Here is a 17244-nt window from a genome sequence, read left to right on the forward strand (position 1 = left end):
GTTAACCAACTGTCTGTTATCACATGTATTTTGGTGGTGGTATGAATGGCACTGACTAATGGATGAGATATGGGGGGAGGTGACAGAAAGAGAGGAGTCAAGGATTTTTGGTCTCATCACTGGTACAGAAAATCAAATATTTATTTAAGTTTGGTATGTTAAGTTTGGTAAGTAGGCATCAATGCCGTGATGGTTGTTCTGGGTATCTACAGTTCAAGAAAGAATCGGGGCTGGACATGTAAAATTGTGGGTCATCAGCAACTTTATGTGGTAGATTCCAAGGTCAAACTATTCCAACCTTCCTACACTCTTGACTACAGTTTATGATTAACAAAGCATAATAAGATAATTGTTAGACATGTGCTCTCATACCCCAAATGATGTCAATAATTACTACTCTTTGGATTTTTAACCAGACCATTCTTATCCTTCCAAATGACTGACAAACTGCAATGCACCTTGCTTTCCAAGTCTCCTCATATTAGTTAATGCTTTTCTCCTGACTATTCATTTCCTCCCCTTGAGACCCACCTCATGAGTCACTTCCTTCAAGATGCCTTCTGACACATAGTGCCCTCCTGAGTGATAATTTCATTTTATTTCCTTATCACACAGATGGGCATGCTTCAAAATGTGGATAATCTGGATTTTAAATGTTTCCTTAAATTTAATTTTTGAGCATCAAACATAAGTTCACACAGAAAAAATACTATTAATTATAGCTTTTACTTGATAAGCCAACAATAGCGCATTCAATCATTGGAAAGAACGCTAAAGGATCCACATTGCACGCTATAGGTTAAGTCTGGAACCTTCCGCTGCAACAGGGAGATAAGGTTCCAGTGGCAGGACTCTTGTGACCAGTGAACAGCAGGACTGGCAAGGGAGGAGCTACAGTTCTTCAACTTAAAGACAACTTTCAGAATCATCTGAATTCCCCTACATTATTTTCATTATTTTTATGAGAAACTTAAACCAGCTGTGGGGGTATATATTTCCATATCCATGAAGATAGTGCATATAAATGTAACCATGGTTTAAATGTAACCATTACGCAGCATTAAAAAACCAGGTCCACTTTCAGGCAAAAACAAATGATAAAAATGCACTAGAGAAAGCTAACTGTAAATTTTGCATGAAGTCTTCTGAGAATCCTGTGCCGCACAGAGGAGGGAAGATTGACATAGAATGACCCAGTAGATACAGCCTTGTTGAAGGAAAAAATCTAGGGGGGACAATTCTACCATCTGGCTAAGAGGCAGCATTAGCTAGTTGACCATTTGCAAAAGCTCAATGGTGGATACCTGTTTACAGAATAAGAAATGAAAACAACCCTATCTATGTATCTATCGATCTATCCATTCATCCACCAGCCCATCTGTCCCTCCCTTCCTTTCCCTCCCTCCATCCCTCCATCCATTAATTAAATGGTCAAAACTACTACTATAAATGTACTACAAAATACTTAGGAAAAGTTTTATATCTAGGTTTTTAAAAAGTACTATTACACCATCTCATTAATTATCAATCTCAAATTTATCAACTCTCAAGGAAAGAGCCGTCATTTAAGGATATTTGGGGGCTATCTATTAATAATATACTTATGTACCAATCCGAACAAGTAATTGGAATTGAATATTAAATTTATATAGTATTCTTATTGAAATCATAAAGAGAATATTCTTACCAGTTGCCTTTTGGATTTATAAACTGCTGGACTGCATAGCCAAACTGTTCACTTGAAGGACCGGAAAATATCTTTGCTTCTAGGAGACCAACATTGTATGCCATACAACAATTTAAAATGCCTATTAAAAAATGAAAAAAAATAGTCCATATTTACAATTTGTGAATATAAGTTTGTAATATAATTCTCAAGGGCCACTTAAAAATTTTGTTTTATATAACATTTATTCTCCTTATTACTGTTTACTAAGAAATAATAGCTAATGCTTTTTTTTTTCACTAGCTAATGCTTTTTAAGTTATTTGGGGCTCTGGTACCATGCTCAATACTTTATATGCATGATTCATTACCTCATTCATCCTCATAGCATCCCTAGGAGATGATTAATATTATATTTGTTTTGCCAAGATTTCTAAGGTTTCTGGAGATCAGCATGTCATACAAGTCTAAAGGAATAAGGGTAAGGGAAGAATTTGAACACAGGGCTGTCTGATTTCAAGTTTGAATTGTTAAACCACATGTTACCTCTAGGGACTCTTAAGTAACTTCAGTAACTTCCTAACACAATGAGACTCCTAGCTGCCCAAGGGCAGAGGCTGAAGGCTATCTACCTTTTCTCCTAAATTCCCCTGAAGATTTTTGACATGGATTCTGTATGAAATATATGGTGGAAAAGCACTGCTGACTACATAAAAGGAGGAAGAAAAATCACAGCTCCTTGAAAACTACATCATTTTCTTTCAGAGGAGCTCATTTTTGAGGATGAAAATGTAGGGGATGGTGTCCTATCACTTTTATTCCACTGAGAACTGTCAAAAGTGGTTTTGGTTTTTGATGCTTCTCTCTGAAGCCTCAAGAAACAATAATCATTTTCACAAACAACAAAGACTTTGATAGGCTAAAGCTCTCAGAGCCTTTTTTTGAAAAACCTTCTTTGTGATGGAAAGGGAAGAGGGGAAGGAGTGAGGCTGATGCCTGTCAGTCCTTCATTCTAGAGAAAGCAAGCCGTGCGTGGATACTAGTGCTGTCTGTGGGGATGGGAGTGCGCTTCATGCTGTTTGACATCAGGGTTTATCTTTGCAGACACTGAAGGCAGAGGGGGTTCTTTAAAACTGACCTCCACGATCTATTAATATGTGTTTTCATGGAAGAATAGCCCACTTTCTGGGCAGCAGTGAAAGCACACAGTTCATAAATTTATTGTTTCAGGCACTGAAAGACTGAGAGAAGAGGACTTGCTCTTCATTGTGCTGCGTACTCCTGGGAGCTGATTCTGCGCAGTGGCCGGAGCATTATGAAGCCCGCGATAGAGCTTGGGGGACTTAAGGTAGTTACTGTGCTTCTCTATGTGCCAAAGTCATTCCACCACGGATCTGTTCATTCAAGAGAGCTCGGCTCATTATTTCTTAGAAATGTGGTCTGCTGGCAATAGAAGGACAAATAGCAATTTTGAAATATGCTATAGCAAAGTCCACATGGCTGTACTTTCGCAAAATTTCTCTTACATCTATTTTTCACGTGTACCACTGCTCCTTCTTATTTTTCAGGAAATAAAATGCAGAAGAAAACAACATAGCAAATTAATCATGGAAACAGAATTGACATTCAGAACACGAGTGTTTTCAATCAACAGTTTAAAGATTTTATTTATTTATTTATGAGAGACAGAGAGGCAGAGACACACAGGCAGAGGGAGAAGCAGGCTCCCCAAGGGGAGCCCAAAGCGGGACTCGATCCCAGGACTCCAGGATCATACCCTGAGCCAAAGGCAGATGCTCAACCACTGAGCCACCCAGGCGGCCCTCAATCAACAGTTTAACTTCAGGGTCTGGGCTCCTCCCTGTTGGACAGACAGCCGCACCTGCTGGCGCAGGGCCAGCCTGGCGGCAGACACGCTGGTGAAGGGCGGAGTGGACGGATCGGGCCCTACCAGGCGCCTGGTCACCAGGGCTGCTGTTAACTCTGGCAAAGTGGATACTGTCGCCATCAATGACCTCTTCATTGATCTCAACTACATGGTGTACCTGTTCCAGTATGATTCTACCCACAGCAAATTCCATGGCATGGTCAAGGCTGAGAACGGGAGACTTGGCATCAATGGGAAGGCCATCTCCATCTTCCAGGAGCGAGATCCCGCCAACATCAAATGGGGTGTTGCTGGTGCTGAGTATGTTGTGGGGTCCACTGGGGTCTTCGCCACCATGGAGAAGGCTGGGGCTCACTTGAAGGGCGGGGCCAAGAGGGTCATCATCTCTGCTCCTTCTGCTGATGCCCCCATGTTTGCGATGGGTGGGAGCCACGAGAAGTAGGACAATTCCCTCAAGATTGTCAGCAACGCCTCCTGCACCACCAACTGCTTGGCTCCTCTAGCCAAAGTCATCCATGACCACTTCGGCATCATGGAGGGCCTCATGACCACCGTCCAGGCCGTCACTGCCACCCAGAAGACCGTGGAAGGCCCCTCTGGGAAGCTGTGGCGTGGCGGCCGAGGGGCTGCCCAGAACATCAGCCCTGCTTCCACTGGCACCACCAAGGCTGTGGGCAAGGTCATCCCTGAGCTGAACGGGAAGCTCACTGGCATGGCCTTCCATGTCCCCACCCCCAACGTGTCAGTTGTGGATCTGACCTGCTGCCTGGAGAAAGCTGCCAAATATGCGACATCAAGAAGGTGGTGAAGAAGACATCAGAGGACCCCCTCAAGGGCATCCTGGGCTACACTGAGGACCAGGCTGTCTCCTGTGACTTCAACAGTGACACCACTCTTCCACCTTCGACGCCGGGGCTGGCATTGCCCTCAATGACCACTTCGTCAAGCTCAATTACTGGTATGACAATGAATTTGGCTACAGCAACCAGGTGGAGACCACATGGCCTCCAAGGAGTAAGGGCCTCCTGGACCACCAGCCCCAGCAAGAACAAGAGGCCCTCAGCAGCTGGGGGAGTCCCTGCCCCAACTTAATCCCCCAACACACTGAGAATCTCCTGACCTCCAATTTACATCCCAGACCCCGAGGAGGGGAGGGGTTTGGGGAGCCCTACCTTGTCATGTATCATCAATAAAGTATACTGTGCTCAGCCAAAAAAAAAAAAAAAAAAAAACCAGTTTAACTTCACCTCATGGTGCAGAACTTAATAAATGCTATTTAAATATTTTACCAAAGCTCCAACATACCAGCAAAATCTTGGGGAGATGATGTCAAATGCTCCTACTTTTCTAATATCTAACACTGGAAAGGCCACATATGACTGTAATGATGTCATTTTGATTAATTAGACTATTAATTAGACTTCAGCAGATCACATGACATAAAATCACATTGGAATTCATTTTGTCATCTAGCAGCTAAATTTCAATTTATATATGTTACATATAAATACATATTTATATATTACATTAATACATACATGTTATACATACATATCTATGTCACACATAAGTACATGTAAATACATGCATATAAACTATTATTCAAAAATATAAATCAGATCATTCAGATCATTTCATTTCTCTGCTAAAAATATCTCAGTGTCTTTTATTTATTCATTTATTTTTCTCAAGTATTATATACATATTCACATGTACCACATTTTCTTTATCCTTTCATCAATTGATGAACACTTGGGTTGCTTCCGTATCTTGGCTATTGTAAATAATGTTGCAACAATGGGGTACTTATATGTTTTTGAATTTGTGTTTTTGTATTCTTTGGATAAATACCAGTAGTGGAACTACTGGGTCAATGGTAACTCAATTTTTAATTTTTTGAGGAATCCCCATACTGTTTTCCACAGCGGCTGCACAAAATTACATTCCCATAAAGTGCATAAGGGTTCTTTTTCCTCCGCATTCTCACCAACCCTTGTTGTTTCTTGTGTTTTTGATTTTAGCCATTCTGACAGGTGTGAGGTGGTATGTCAATGTGGTTTTGATTTTCATTTCCCTGAGGATGAGTGATGTTGAGCATCTTTTCACTTGTCTGTTGGCCATCTGGATGTCATCTTTGGAGAAATGTCTGTTCGTGTCTTCTGATGATTTTTAATTGGATTGTTTTTCTGGTGTGGAGTTTTATAATATTTTTAAAAAATATTTTATTTATTTATTTGACAGAGAGAGGGAGCACAAGCAGAGGGAGTGGCAGGCAGAGAAAAAGGAAGAAGCAATCACCCTGCAGAGCATAGAGCCTAATGTGGGACTCGATCCCAGAACCCTGAGATCATGATCTGAGCTGAAGGCAGATGCTTAAGTGACTGAGCCACCCAGGCACCCTCTCAGTTTTTTATATATTTTGGATATTAACCCATTATTGGATATATTGCTTGTAAATATCTTCTCCTAGTCACTGGGCTGTCTTTTTGTTTTGTTGATGGTTTCTTTCACTGTGCAGAAGCATTTTAGTTTGGTTTAGTCCCAATAGTTTAATTTTGCTTTTATTTCCTTTCCCAGAGGACACATACCTAGAAAAATGTTTGTACAGTGATGCCAAACAAATTATTGCCTATATTTCTTCTAGGAATTTTATTGTTTCAGATCTCACATTTAGATCTTTCATCCATTTTGAGTTTATTTTTGTGTATGGTATAAGACAATGGTTCAGTTCATTCTTGTGCATGCATCTGTTCAGTTTTTCCAACACCATTTGTTGAAGAGACTGTCCTTTTCCTATTTTATGTTCTTGCTTCCTTTGGTCATAGAAATATCCCAGTATCTTATCCATGCACCAAGAATAAAATCCAATTTTCTTACCATGGTTTCAAATGTTATTCATTATCTGACCTTGTATTATTGGTGACTTCAGTTTTACTACCCTCCTTTGTCACTATGTTCCAGCCACACTAGCTTTCCTTCTGTCCTTTGAGCACAAGCAGTTCATTCTGCTTATGGCCTTTGCAACTGCTTGACCCACCGCCACCACATTTCCTCCCAACTCAGCATCTATGTCTTGGCACCTATTCATTATTTAGGTCTCTGCTTTCCTCATAGAGACTTCCCCTGACTCTTCTCTCTAGCAGCAACACTCTACTTCATTAATATACCACTATCACAGCACTAATTATCTGAAATTATCTTCTGTATCTGCATTATTTTGTGTCCTTTCCTGCCTAGGAAGACCTAAACTCCTTGAGAGCTCAGATTTTATTCCTTTTATTCATTCTTATTTTCTCAGCATCTAGTATATTTGTTGAATGAAATGAATTTTTAATTAATATGCTCTTCAATGATAATTTGGAATATAGGGAAGTTTAAGGGACAAAAGATCACTTATATCATTTTAAATACATACCTACAACTAACTCACTAACAATGTCATCATTTCACACTTAGCCTATGATAACTAATTAGCTTATGTAAATTTAATGTAAGTATTATGCCTAATTCAATATCTATCCTTTCTTTGAAGTCCCATTATGCATAGAAATATGTTTCTATATCTGTTCTCATAACTTAACTGGCTAATGTGGAAAATAACCACCATATTATCCCTTCCCCTACAACCAAGCCCATATGTCTGTACCCACTGAATGATCCAGTAAATGGATCATTCAAAACATATTTATCTAGCCCTTTTGTTCATTGCTATATCTTCAGGAACTAGAAAATGCTTGGCACAAAACAGACAAGATCTCAACTGTCTTTGAGCTTCTTCCTGATAATTTGAGGACAACCAAAAAATTACATCATAATGGGATGAATATTAAATTTCAGAGAACTACAAAGAACCCTGAACCAAAAGTTGAAAAGAGGGTAAATCTAAGTTTGAAGGCTTCACAGAAGAGGTGGTAATTAATCTGGACCTTGAAGGACAAGCTGAAATTCATAATATAAAGAGAAAGGCAAAAGTCATAGGGCACAAGGGACATCCTGCTCAGCAGTATAGCGATGTGAAAGAGAAGAGGAGGGGATAAAAAAAAAACTGGCACAGAAAATCATAGATTGTTTTATTAATTTATATGTTTGCAGTTCTGCATTGGACGTAGTGAGTTTCAAGGTGACTTGAGCTTTGTCCTGCCAGGGACATATTATTACCCAAAATGTAAATCTTCCCTTTGTGTCCTTACATGAATGTCTGTGAATACAATAACAGTGCAGCAAACTCAAAGTATTGATCAAAGGTGACCTTGATGTGCATTTGTTTTTTTTTTTTGTTTTTTTTTTTTTGTTTTTTTTTTTGCATTTGTTGACAGTAATTCAGTCGAAGTATTCCAGTGACTCTCACTGGAATTTACTGCAAATTTAAGCATTGTATTCTCTGGAAATATAACTCATTTCCTCTATGCCCAAAATAATTGATTATAACTTGGCTTGTTATCATTTTAATATCCACAGGCAAACCAGATAGATAAGCACACCTTAATATAGAATTATTTTTTCTTCCATTCATTTAAAAAAATTTTAGAGAACCTCCTGCCCTGAGAGTTCCTGCTCATCTCTGAAAATGATGTTTGGGGGGCCTTAATAATTTAAGAATTAATTTCAGCAAATATGAAATTTGTTCTCCCACTTTATTCTGGAACCCAATTTTAAGTTATGAGATAATTCAAAAGAGAAATATATGTTTGGGGATTAGATATAGTTAATCCAGTTTTGTTCTCAAAATGTAGGGAAGCTCAGATAGGAAAGAAATCTTTTGAAAACAAGAGCAGAAATAAATGCATAAAACAAAACAGATCATTCTATATTTGCCAACAAAAATTTGTCAGGGGAAGTTTATTGACTTCCAAAATATCATTGTAAGAGATTAATGACCCATGTTTGTAGTAAAAGATGGCAGAAGGAGGGTCTAATTTGTGTGGTCAATGCAAAATTTAAGAATGTCTACATGTGTTGAAGGGCTGGTGGGGCCCACTTTTCATGGAAGGGGTTCATTTGCAAAAAGGTCCAGGGAAATATAGGGGAAGAAATTCACTTTAAGAGAAGAGACTCAAGGTCAGTAACAGGAGGTAGATTTGGGAAGAGCATGGTGTTTTTAACTAGGATGCTCAGATTATACTCTGGCCCATTCCTGCAGATGTATGCTGGCATTTTAGGGGGGAAATAGCTCTGCTAACCAGTAAATAAAAACATAATAACTCTTCCAGTTAAAAAATAAATAAGTCACGGAGATATAATGCACAGCACGGTGAGTTCAGTTGAAAACATCGTATTGTATGAAAGTTGCTAAGAAAGTGTATCTTAAAAGTTATCATCATAAGAAAAAACTACATGTAGTGATGGGTATCAACTAGACTCATTGTGATCATTTCACAATACATACATACATAGAATCATTATGTTGTACACCTGAAAGTAACTTAATGTCATATGTTAATTACATCTCAATAAAAAATCCAAATTAATCATTATATCTATATCTAAATCTAGATAAAGATATATAAAATGGTCCTCCTCAGAAGCCACAGGGGACTGCCAGGAGCAGAGGCATAGATTAGTGAACCAGGGATTGCAGGGGCAGCAGGAAGTTCTAGCAATCACCAAGACCCTGGGGAACACTCTTAGGAGAAAGCCACATTTCCCAGGAAAATTGTGCTTAAGAGACCAGGAGAAACACTCTTATCTAAATCAGGGACAGGTGAGACTCCAGGGCTGGTCTGTTCTGGGGCGAAATTTCTCTCCATCTGTGGGTCTATGAAGCTTGAAAATGAGTTGTCTGCTGCTAGAATATAGTGGTGTAACAGGTATGGGACTGACATTTCCAATTCAAAAGGAAGAAATTAGAAGGAATGATGGGTCATAGGTACCAAGAAAGTTTAACATAGCAGGTCAAATTCCATTAGGTTTATGGGCCTGAGAATGATCCTCTGTGGCTCAAGGCTCTGTCCCCTGAGCCTACAACAGCTCTACTGGCCTCTACTTCTCTGTCCCATTAGTCCAAGGTGGCAGCATTGCTGCTCCTGTGTACATCATGGGGATCTACGCCATTACACAAGAGAGTTCTCCACAGACCTTTCCTGGATAACCTCATCTCTATTGCTGACCTCTGCTGAGATGGTTGAGAGGATCCATGAATCACATGCCTAATCTGTTATGCAAAGTATACCAACCACACCCTTGGCCTATTCGTTAGAACAACACTTTCTTAACAATGAGTCTCCTAATATTAGCTTTCATTTTTGCAATCTGTAGAGGCTGAGAGTGTCTCATCATTAGGTACTGTTCTGTTTTGTTGAATTTCTCAATTTATCTCATTCCTCTTGCACTTTACTATATTCAGCAAGGAAAAAGCAAGCATCACTTTCAACATTTTGCTGGGAAAATTTTTAGCTAAACATCTAAATTCATTGCTTGAAAGTTTTGCTTTCCACACAACTACAGAGCACAATTAGCCCACATTTTCTGCCACCGTAACAAGGATTACCTTCCCTCAAGTTTTCAATAGCATGTTCCTCATTTCTTTCTTGAGAACTTCACCAGAAGCAGCTTCAATATTCATGTTTCTACCAACACTCTCCACAAGATAATCTTCAAAGACTCTCTATCCAAATAAGGTAATATACACAGATTTTGGGGGGCAAGGATGTAGACATATCTTTTTTGGGGGCACCAGTCAACTTCATACAGTGGGTAGGCCAAGAATGTAAGATCCTAACTGCTGTTTACCTGGGCCATTTCTTGGGGTTGTGTTTACACGGAGCAGCCTTGATGGTTGAGGTAAGATCTCTCTCCAGGGCAAAGAATAAGTTTGCTGACTTCTTGCTGTAAAATAGCAGGTTCCTCTCTTGTAATGCAACCTAGTGTGAATGCAGGCATACATTTGGACCCCTTCACATAGCCCCCATAAGACTTTATGGAGAAGCAAAAGAGTTAATTATGTAAACATGCTCATGTGCATGGTGCATGTTGTGTGGTAATAACGTTCTTTGTCTCCGACTCAGGAATCTATCTTGTGTCATCTGTCAGCATCAATGAAACAGTAACAGGCTAATGTATTAGCTTGTACTTGGGGTGCAATCAAATACTGGACCTGAGAGAATGGAGAACAAAAACGCCACAGTCGGGAAGTTGGAGGTTGAATGACAATGAAAATGGATACCTCCTGAGAGTTCAGAGAAATCTTGGGAGAGCATTGTATTTTCCTACAAGGGTGGAATAGAAATTTGAAGGAGTCTTATCTCAGTTTGAAGAAGCAGAGAGACTCCAGCTGACATCTGAGTAATAATTTCCTGCCTCATGGTTTGTGTCTATCTTTAAAAAAAAAAAAAAAAAAGAAAAGAAAAGAAAAAAGAAAACAGTGTATGCATGTATCACTTATTTAGCAATTACTCTGTGTTCATATTAAAGAAACATGTGCATCAATGCCATGGCCAGAGATAAATCCATTAATAGAATATTAAGGGTATAGGGGTAGCCTTATAGATAAATTGCATCCTTTCAAATTCCTCTACTGAAATCCTAAGTCTCAATGTGATTATATCTAAAGATAGGGCATTTAAGGAGGTAATTAAGATTAAAAGAGGACATTAGGGTGGAACCCTTATCTGATAGGACCAGTGTCCATATAAGAGGAAAAATACCAGAGAGTTCTCTCACTGTGTGATCACTGAGATAAGGCCATGTGAGGACACAATAAGAAGACAGCAATCCACAAGCCAGGAAGAGAGGTTTCACCACAAACCAACTCTGATGGCCCCTTCGTCTTGGATGACCAGTCTCCAGAACTGTGAGAAAATAAATTTCTGTTGTTAAAGCCACACAGTCTGTGATATTTTGTTAATAGTGGCCCCAGTAGACTAAAACAGGGAGCAATCAGATTATATTAGAAAATTTCAGTTTACTATTCTGAGTTTGAAAGATAATTCTGTCAATTAATGTATGTGCATATACAAATACAGGAGAGATATACACTAATTCCACTTATATCATATAAAGTTCATATTTTGTGTGGAAAAAAAAATCCAAGTTTCTTCCTGACAAAGTAACTGCACCAAGTCTTGGGCTACTGTGGCATGTAGTTGGATGATTTTGAGATCCTTTCATATTTTTTGATCTTATAGGCTATGAACATCTTCAGAATTCTTCTTAAATTCATTTATTATGATTTAGTGCCTCTTGATAACTCGATAGATTCTCCTCTCTCTCTCTTTTTTCATAAAGATGCCATCTGGCAGACTCACTGTCTCCTAGTGGCCAAGAGGACTGGGAATACCCACTTATCAATCCACTTTCTAGTTTCACACTTTATTCCTAAATTTCCTCTTTATGAAAGAAGAAATTCTCCCCCCCCACCTCCCTCTCTGTCTCTCTCTCTCTCTCTCTCTCTCTCTGTGTCATTCTCTCTCACACAGAATAGCATTTTTTTTGTGCATTTAGCAAGTCAATGCCTGCTGAATAACTTGCTCAGTAACAAGATATGCCTCACATATCCTGAGGCAATATATGGAAATAACAGGCATAACTGAAGTGAATATTTCCTCTATTAAATCTCTGTTCACAGGCCACTTCTCTATAAACTTTGGTTCTTCCCCTCCCATTCCAGCCTGCACACACCACACTCTTCTAACTCCCTTGATACTCACCATTTGCAGCTCTTATTGTGGTGTACTGCCTTGAAATATTACTCCTCTTTTCTCATATATTCATTCTCCTGTAGAGCTGTCATCATTCTCTCCCCTACCTGTGTCTCACCTCCTGGCCTATTCTCTCAGCCCAACTCAGCTGGACTCTGACTCTTCCTTAAACACACTGATCCCCAGCCTTCTGCATTCATTCCCTTGGCATGGAATATTCTTTTCCCAAAAAGGGTCATGTTCACTCTCACTGCCCTTCTGTTTGCATCAAAAATCAATCCATCAGAGCTGTCTTTCCTCACTACCTGCAATGGTCAGGGGGTTCCCAATGATCCCCATCTCCTATTATTCATGCCTTTGTGTGATTCTCTTCCCTGTGACTTCAAACCAATAGAACTGGAGATTCAAAACATAGAATTGAAGTTTGGGGTAAATCACTTCTGTTATTATATTACATAAGACTGTAACTTCTGTCTTGCTAGCAGATGCTCTCTCTCTGTCTTTGATAAAGCAAAGAGGTCCACAGGGCAAGGAACTCAAGGCAGCCTCCAGTGGAAGCCAGAGAGGAACTGAGGCCCTCAGTACAACAGCCCTAGAGAAAATTAATTCGGCCAACAATCAAAGTGAACAGAAATGGATCCTTCCTTAGCTGGTCATTTAGATGAGGCCTCAGCCCTAGCTCATACCTTGAGTACAGCTTTAAGAGATACCCTGATGCAGAGCATCTAGTGAAGCCAGGCCCGAATTCCTGACCCATAGAAATTGTAAGATAATAAAGGTATATTATTTTAAGTCATTGCCTGCATGGTAACTTGTTATGTAGTAATAGATAACTAATAAATAACCCCATGTAAAACAATAACTGCCTATTTATCACCCTCTGTCGAGCATTCTCTATCCCCTTTCCTCTGCTGTATTTTGAATAATGCATCACTACCTCACATGTTATAAATCTATCTCTTGTATTTGTCTGCCTCCCTCATTAGAATCTATACAGGAAGATCTAAGTTTTGTTGGAATTGAAAATTCTACAATTTAGGGCAGAGTGACTCTTTAAGGAAAAAATTACAAAATTATGAAACAAAATTCAGGTATTAAATACTTAATTAGGGGCAGCCCAGGTGGCTCAGTGGTTTAGCGCTGTCTTCAGCCCAGGGCGTGATCCTGGAGACCCAGGATCCAGTCTCATGTCAGGCTCCCTGCATGGAGCCTGCATCTCCCTCTGCCTGTGTCTCTGCCTCTCTCTCTCTCTCTCTCTCTGTGTGTGTGTGTGTGTGTCTCATGAATAAATAAATAAAATATTTAAAAAAAATAATTAGGATGAGAAAAGCAATCCTAGCAAATTACATACTTTTAAAAGCTGAAAAACCTGAAAAAACAACTTGTCTAACATACTTCTGTAATATCTTTTTCCTACAGTTTTTGGCTCTATACCTTTTAATGACCTTTTCATTTGACAATTTATAAAATCATATTGCCTAAAAAGTACTCAATATTTTTTGGCATGGTAAATTGAATCTTTTTAAAAAATATTAACTAACTAATTAATTAGAAGGGGGGGTGGGGAGGAGCAGAGAATGAGAGAGTCTTAAGCCCTACTCAGGGTTCGATCCCATGACCCCAAGATCACGACCCGAGCCAAAACCAAAAGTAGGATACTCAACCAACTCCATCACCCAGATGCCCAGGCATGGTAAGTTGAATTTTGAAAAATATTTATTATTTATAGTTAAGAGTTCTTTTCATTTTTATATCTCTTATCTGTAATGTCATGTGAATATTTAGGACTGTTTTCCAGTATCATACAGGAGCTATAATATTTTAAGTTCCCTCAAGTTTTCTTTACAAGGATTAATCCTGAAAACCTTTGAATTGGTGACATTTCTCAACCAGTTTGTTGTTGACATCTTTGTTGAAACATGCTATGTTAGGGTACAAAAGAGACAGTGACCTCAACTTTTGCATGTCAGGCTGTGTAGACACTTCGAAAGGTGCCTGCAGAGTGAAAGTCCTTGAAACTTAAGCTTGTTTAATAGTAAATCTATTTTTGTTCCTGAGAATAGGGAATCTGCCTATTTTGTTTACTGCTATATTCCTCAGTATTCATAAGAATGTCCAAGACATGGTTGTCAATCAACTGAATCAACAAACTGCTGATTGTTTCACCTTTCTTTTTTTAAAAAAATATTTTATTTGTTTATTCATGAGAGACACAGAGAGAGGCAGAGACTAAGGCAGAGGGAGAGGCAGGCTTCCTTCAGGGTGCCTGGTGCAGGGCTTGATCCCAGGACCCCAGGATCATGATCTGAGCCAAAGGCAGATGCTTAACCACTCAGCCACCCAGGTGCCCCTTGTTTCACCTTTCTCTCTAAGAATAACATATAATGGGAGATCAATAAAGAATTTTAGAGAACATTTAACTTTGTTTTTTATCTAGTTATAGGAGAACCCTATAAAGAAGAGGTGGACTATTTTGGGAGGGTGATGGAGTAGCAGAAGTATGCCATTGCTAGAAGTATGAGGATTTTTTTAAATTGAAAAATCCACATGCTGAGCAAGTCTAATAGTATCTCACAGTACCTAAGACTTTGGGTGTGAATAGCTCTGTGACCTTGTGCAAGTTTCTCATCCTACATAAGCTTTCACCTGTGAAATAGATATAATACATAAATCTACCTCATTGTGATCAGACAATGCATTTAAAACTCTCAACCCAGGGACGCCTGGGTGCCTCAGTGTTTGAGCTTCTGCCTTTGGCTCAGATCGTGATCCCAGGGTCCGGTCCTGGGATTGAGTCCTGCATCAGGCTCCCTGCAGGGAGCCTGCTTCTCACTCTGCTTATGTCTCTGCCTCTCTCTTTGTGTCTCTCATGAGTAAATAAATAAAATCTTAAAAAAAAACAAAAACAAAAAACTCTTTGACCCAGTGCCTAGTAAATGATGAGCACTTAGTAAAGACAGCTGATTTCGTTGGTTGTGTTTTGTTCACTATTAATGTCATTAAAGATTACCAAGGATAGCACAATTTTTGTGAAATTTATAAAAGCATACTAATTTGTGATCCCACCTTCACCTCTATCATGAAAAGCATATTCTAACTGAATTTTTCCATTTAAGTTTCTGAAAGTTGATGTGTATTAGGGGGACGACACATTGTTCCATTTTGCTGAGGCATACTCAAAGTATACCAGGAAAGCCAAGAAAACATTATCAGTTGGTGGATTCTCCAGGAAGTCACACAATCAGGAAGTGGGGTTACTCAGATCCTGACTTTACACTTTGAAAACAGACTTCAAACTCTAAAGTGTAGCTAATCATTACTTAGAATACATATGACAATGAAAAATAGTCATAGGTTACATTAGATAATTTGAACACATACACAACCACAGGAACTCATTTTCAATAGCATTGTCTTCATGATAAGAGGACAAAAATGCAGAAATAATGTAGAAAGTCCTCTTCTGTTCCTAAAAAAACACAAAGCAAGTAAACTTAGAAATTACCGGCCCTCTAGAAATGACCATATATCATACACAGATTTAAGCACTATGATGGTTGGCTTATAGCTATACTGCTTTAAAAAAAAAAAAAAGAAAAAAAGGTAGTGCAAAGTCCAAAAGCATAAGATGACCTTTACAACTGCTTTTGGATTATAGTGGCATAACATCTTCCTGCTTTCATTAGGAAAGAAAAATGCAATTTTTCTCTGAAGGACTTTGAGTGTTAAATTTTATAATCAGTAAGGATCTAGATGCTACCCTTTTCCTCCACAGGTGATTTTAGAAATGAAAAGCAGAGCTCCTGAGGGGATGCCTTGAATCCTCCAATTCCCCCAGGGTCTGATGCAGTTGCCACAGGACAGGCACTACATAAACGTTCCTTAAAACAGATCTCTTCAATAAATGGATGATGATAAAAATGGATGAATACCAAGTATATGGATATTTTAAAAACAGCATCATATATACTTTTCCAGTCTGCAAATTACTTTACCATTCATCATCCCCTTTGATCCTCCCATTGGCCCAGAAAGGTAGGGAAGAGTTTGCCTGTGATACGCAAAGTCACTGGGAAAAATGGCAATTAGTTTACTCTTCAGGGCTGGAGTTCTTCCATGAAGCCATGAACATTAAATATGCTTAATACTGGCACTTTGTTGTATTGCACTTTACTTTATTGAGCTTTATGTTGTGTCTTACAAACTGAAGGATTGTGGGCAGCCTGGGTGGCTCAGCAGTTTAGTGCCACCTTCAGCCCAGGGCGTGATCCTGGAGACCTGGGATCGAGTCCCACGTCAGGCTCCCTGCATGGAGCCTGCTTCTCCCTCTGCCTGTGTCTCTGCCTCTCTCTGTCTCTGTTTCATGAATAAAGAAATAAATAATCTAAAAAAAAAAACCAAACAAACAAATTGAAGAATTGTGACAACCCTGTGTCTAGCAAGTCTATTTGGTACATTTTTCCAACGGCATTTGCTCACTTCATATCTCTGTGTCATATTTCGGTGATTATTGCAATAATCAATATTGCAATATTGATTCAAACTTTCCCATTATTATTATATTTGTTATGATCTGTGGTCAGTGATATGACTTGCTGAAAGCTCAGATGATGATTAGCACTTTTTAGCAATGAAGTATTTTTAAATTAAGGTATGTACTTTTTTTGGATGTAATGCTATCTCACACTTTTTTAAAAAAGATTTATTTATTTATTTATTCATGATAGACAGAGAGAGAGAGAGAGAGAGAGAGGCAGAGACACAAGCAGAGGGAGAAGCAGGCTCCATGCAGGGAGCCTGACGCGGGTACGTGGGACTTGATCCTGGGACTCCAGAATCAGTGCCCTGGGCCAAAGGCAGGCGCTAAACCGCTGAGCCACCCAGGGATCCCCTATCTCACATTTAATAGATTATAGTATAAATATAACTCTATATACACTGGGAAACTGGAAAATTACTTAACTCACTTTATTGCAGTGTTTGCTTTATCGTGGTGGTCTAGAGCTGAAGTCTTATGATCTCTGAGGTACATCTATCTATACATGTTTGTTTAGT

The 17244-nt window shown here is 39.1% G+C and overlaps 1 protein-coding gene and 1 pseudogene across 1 annotated transcript in view; one reads left to right on the plus strand and one right to left on the minus strand.

Moving 5' to 3' along the window:
• The window catches only part of ITGA2 (integrin subunit alpha 2), a 102216-nt gene that overhangs the window by 73876 nt on the left and 11096 nt on the right, over positions 1-17244 (minus strand). The window contains exon 2 of the mRNA XM_072756935.1: positions 1688-1808. Coding sequence (XP_072613036.1) covers positions 1688-1808 — 121 coding nt within the window. The remainder of the gene's footprint in view (positions 1-1687; positions 1809-17244) is intronic.
• On the plus strand, positions 2120-4757 carry LOC140598484 (glyceraldehyde-3-phosphate dehydrogenase-like; annotated as a pseudogene).

The sequence above is a fragment of the Vulpes vulpes genome, chromosome 4 (genome assembly GCF_048418805.1).
Source record: "Vulpes vulpes isolate BD-2025 chromosome 4, VulVul3, whole genome shotgun sequence".
Classification (NCBI taxonomy): domain Eukaryota; kingdom Metazoa; phylum Chordata; class Mammalia; order Carnivora; family Canidae; genus Vulpes; species Vulpes vulpes.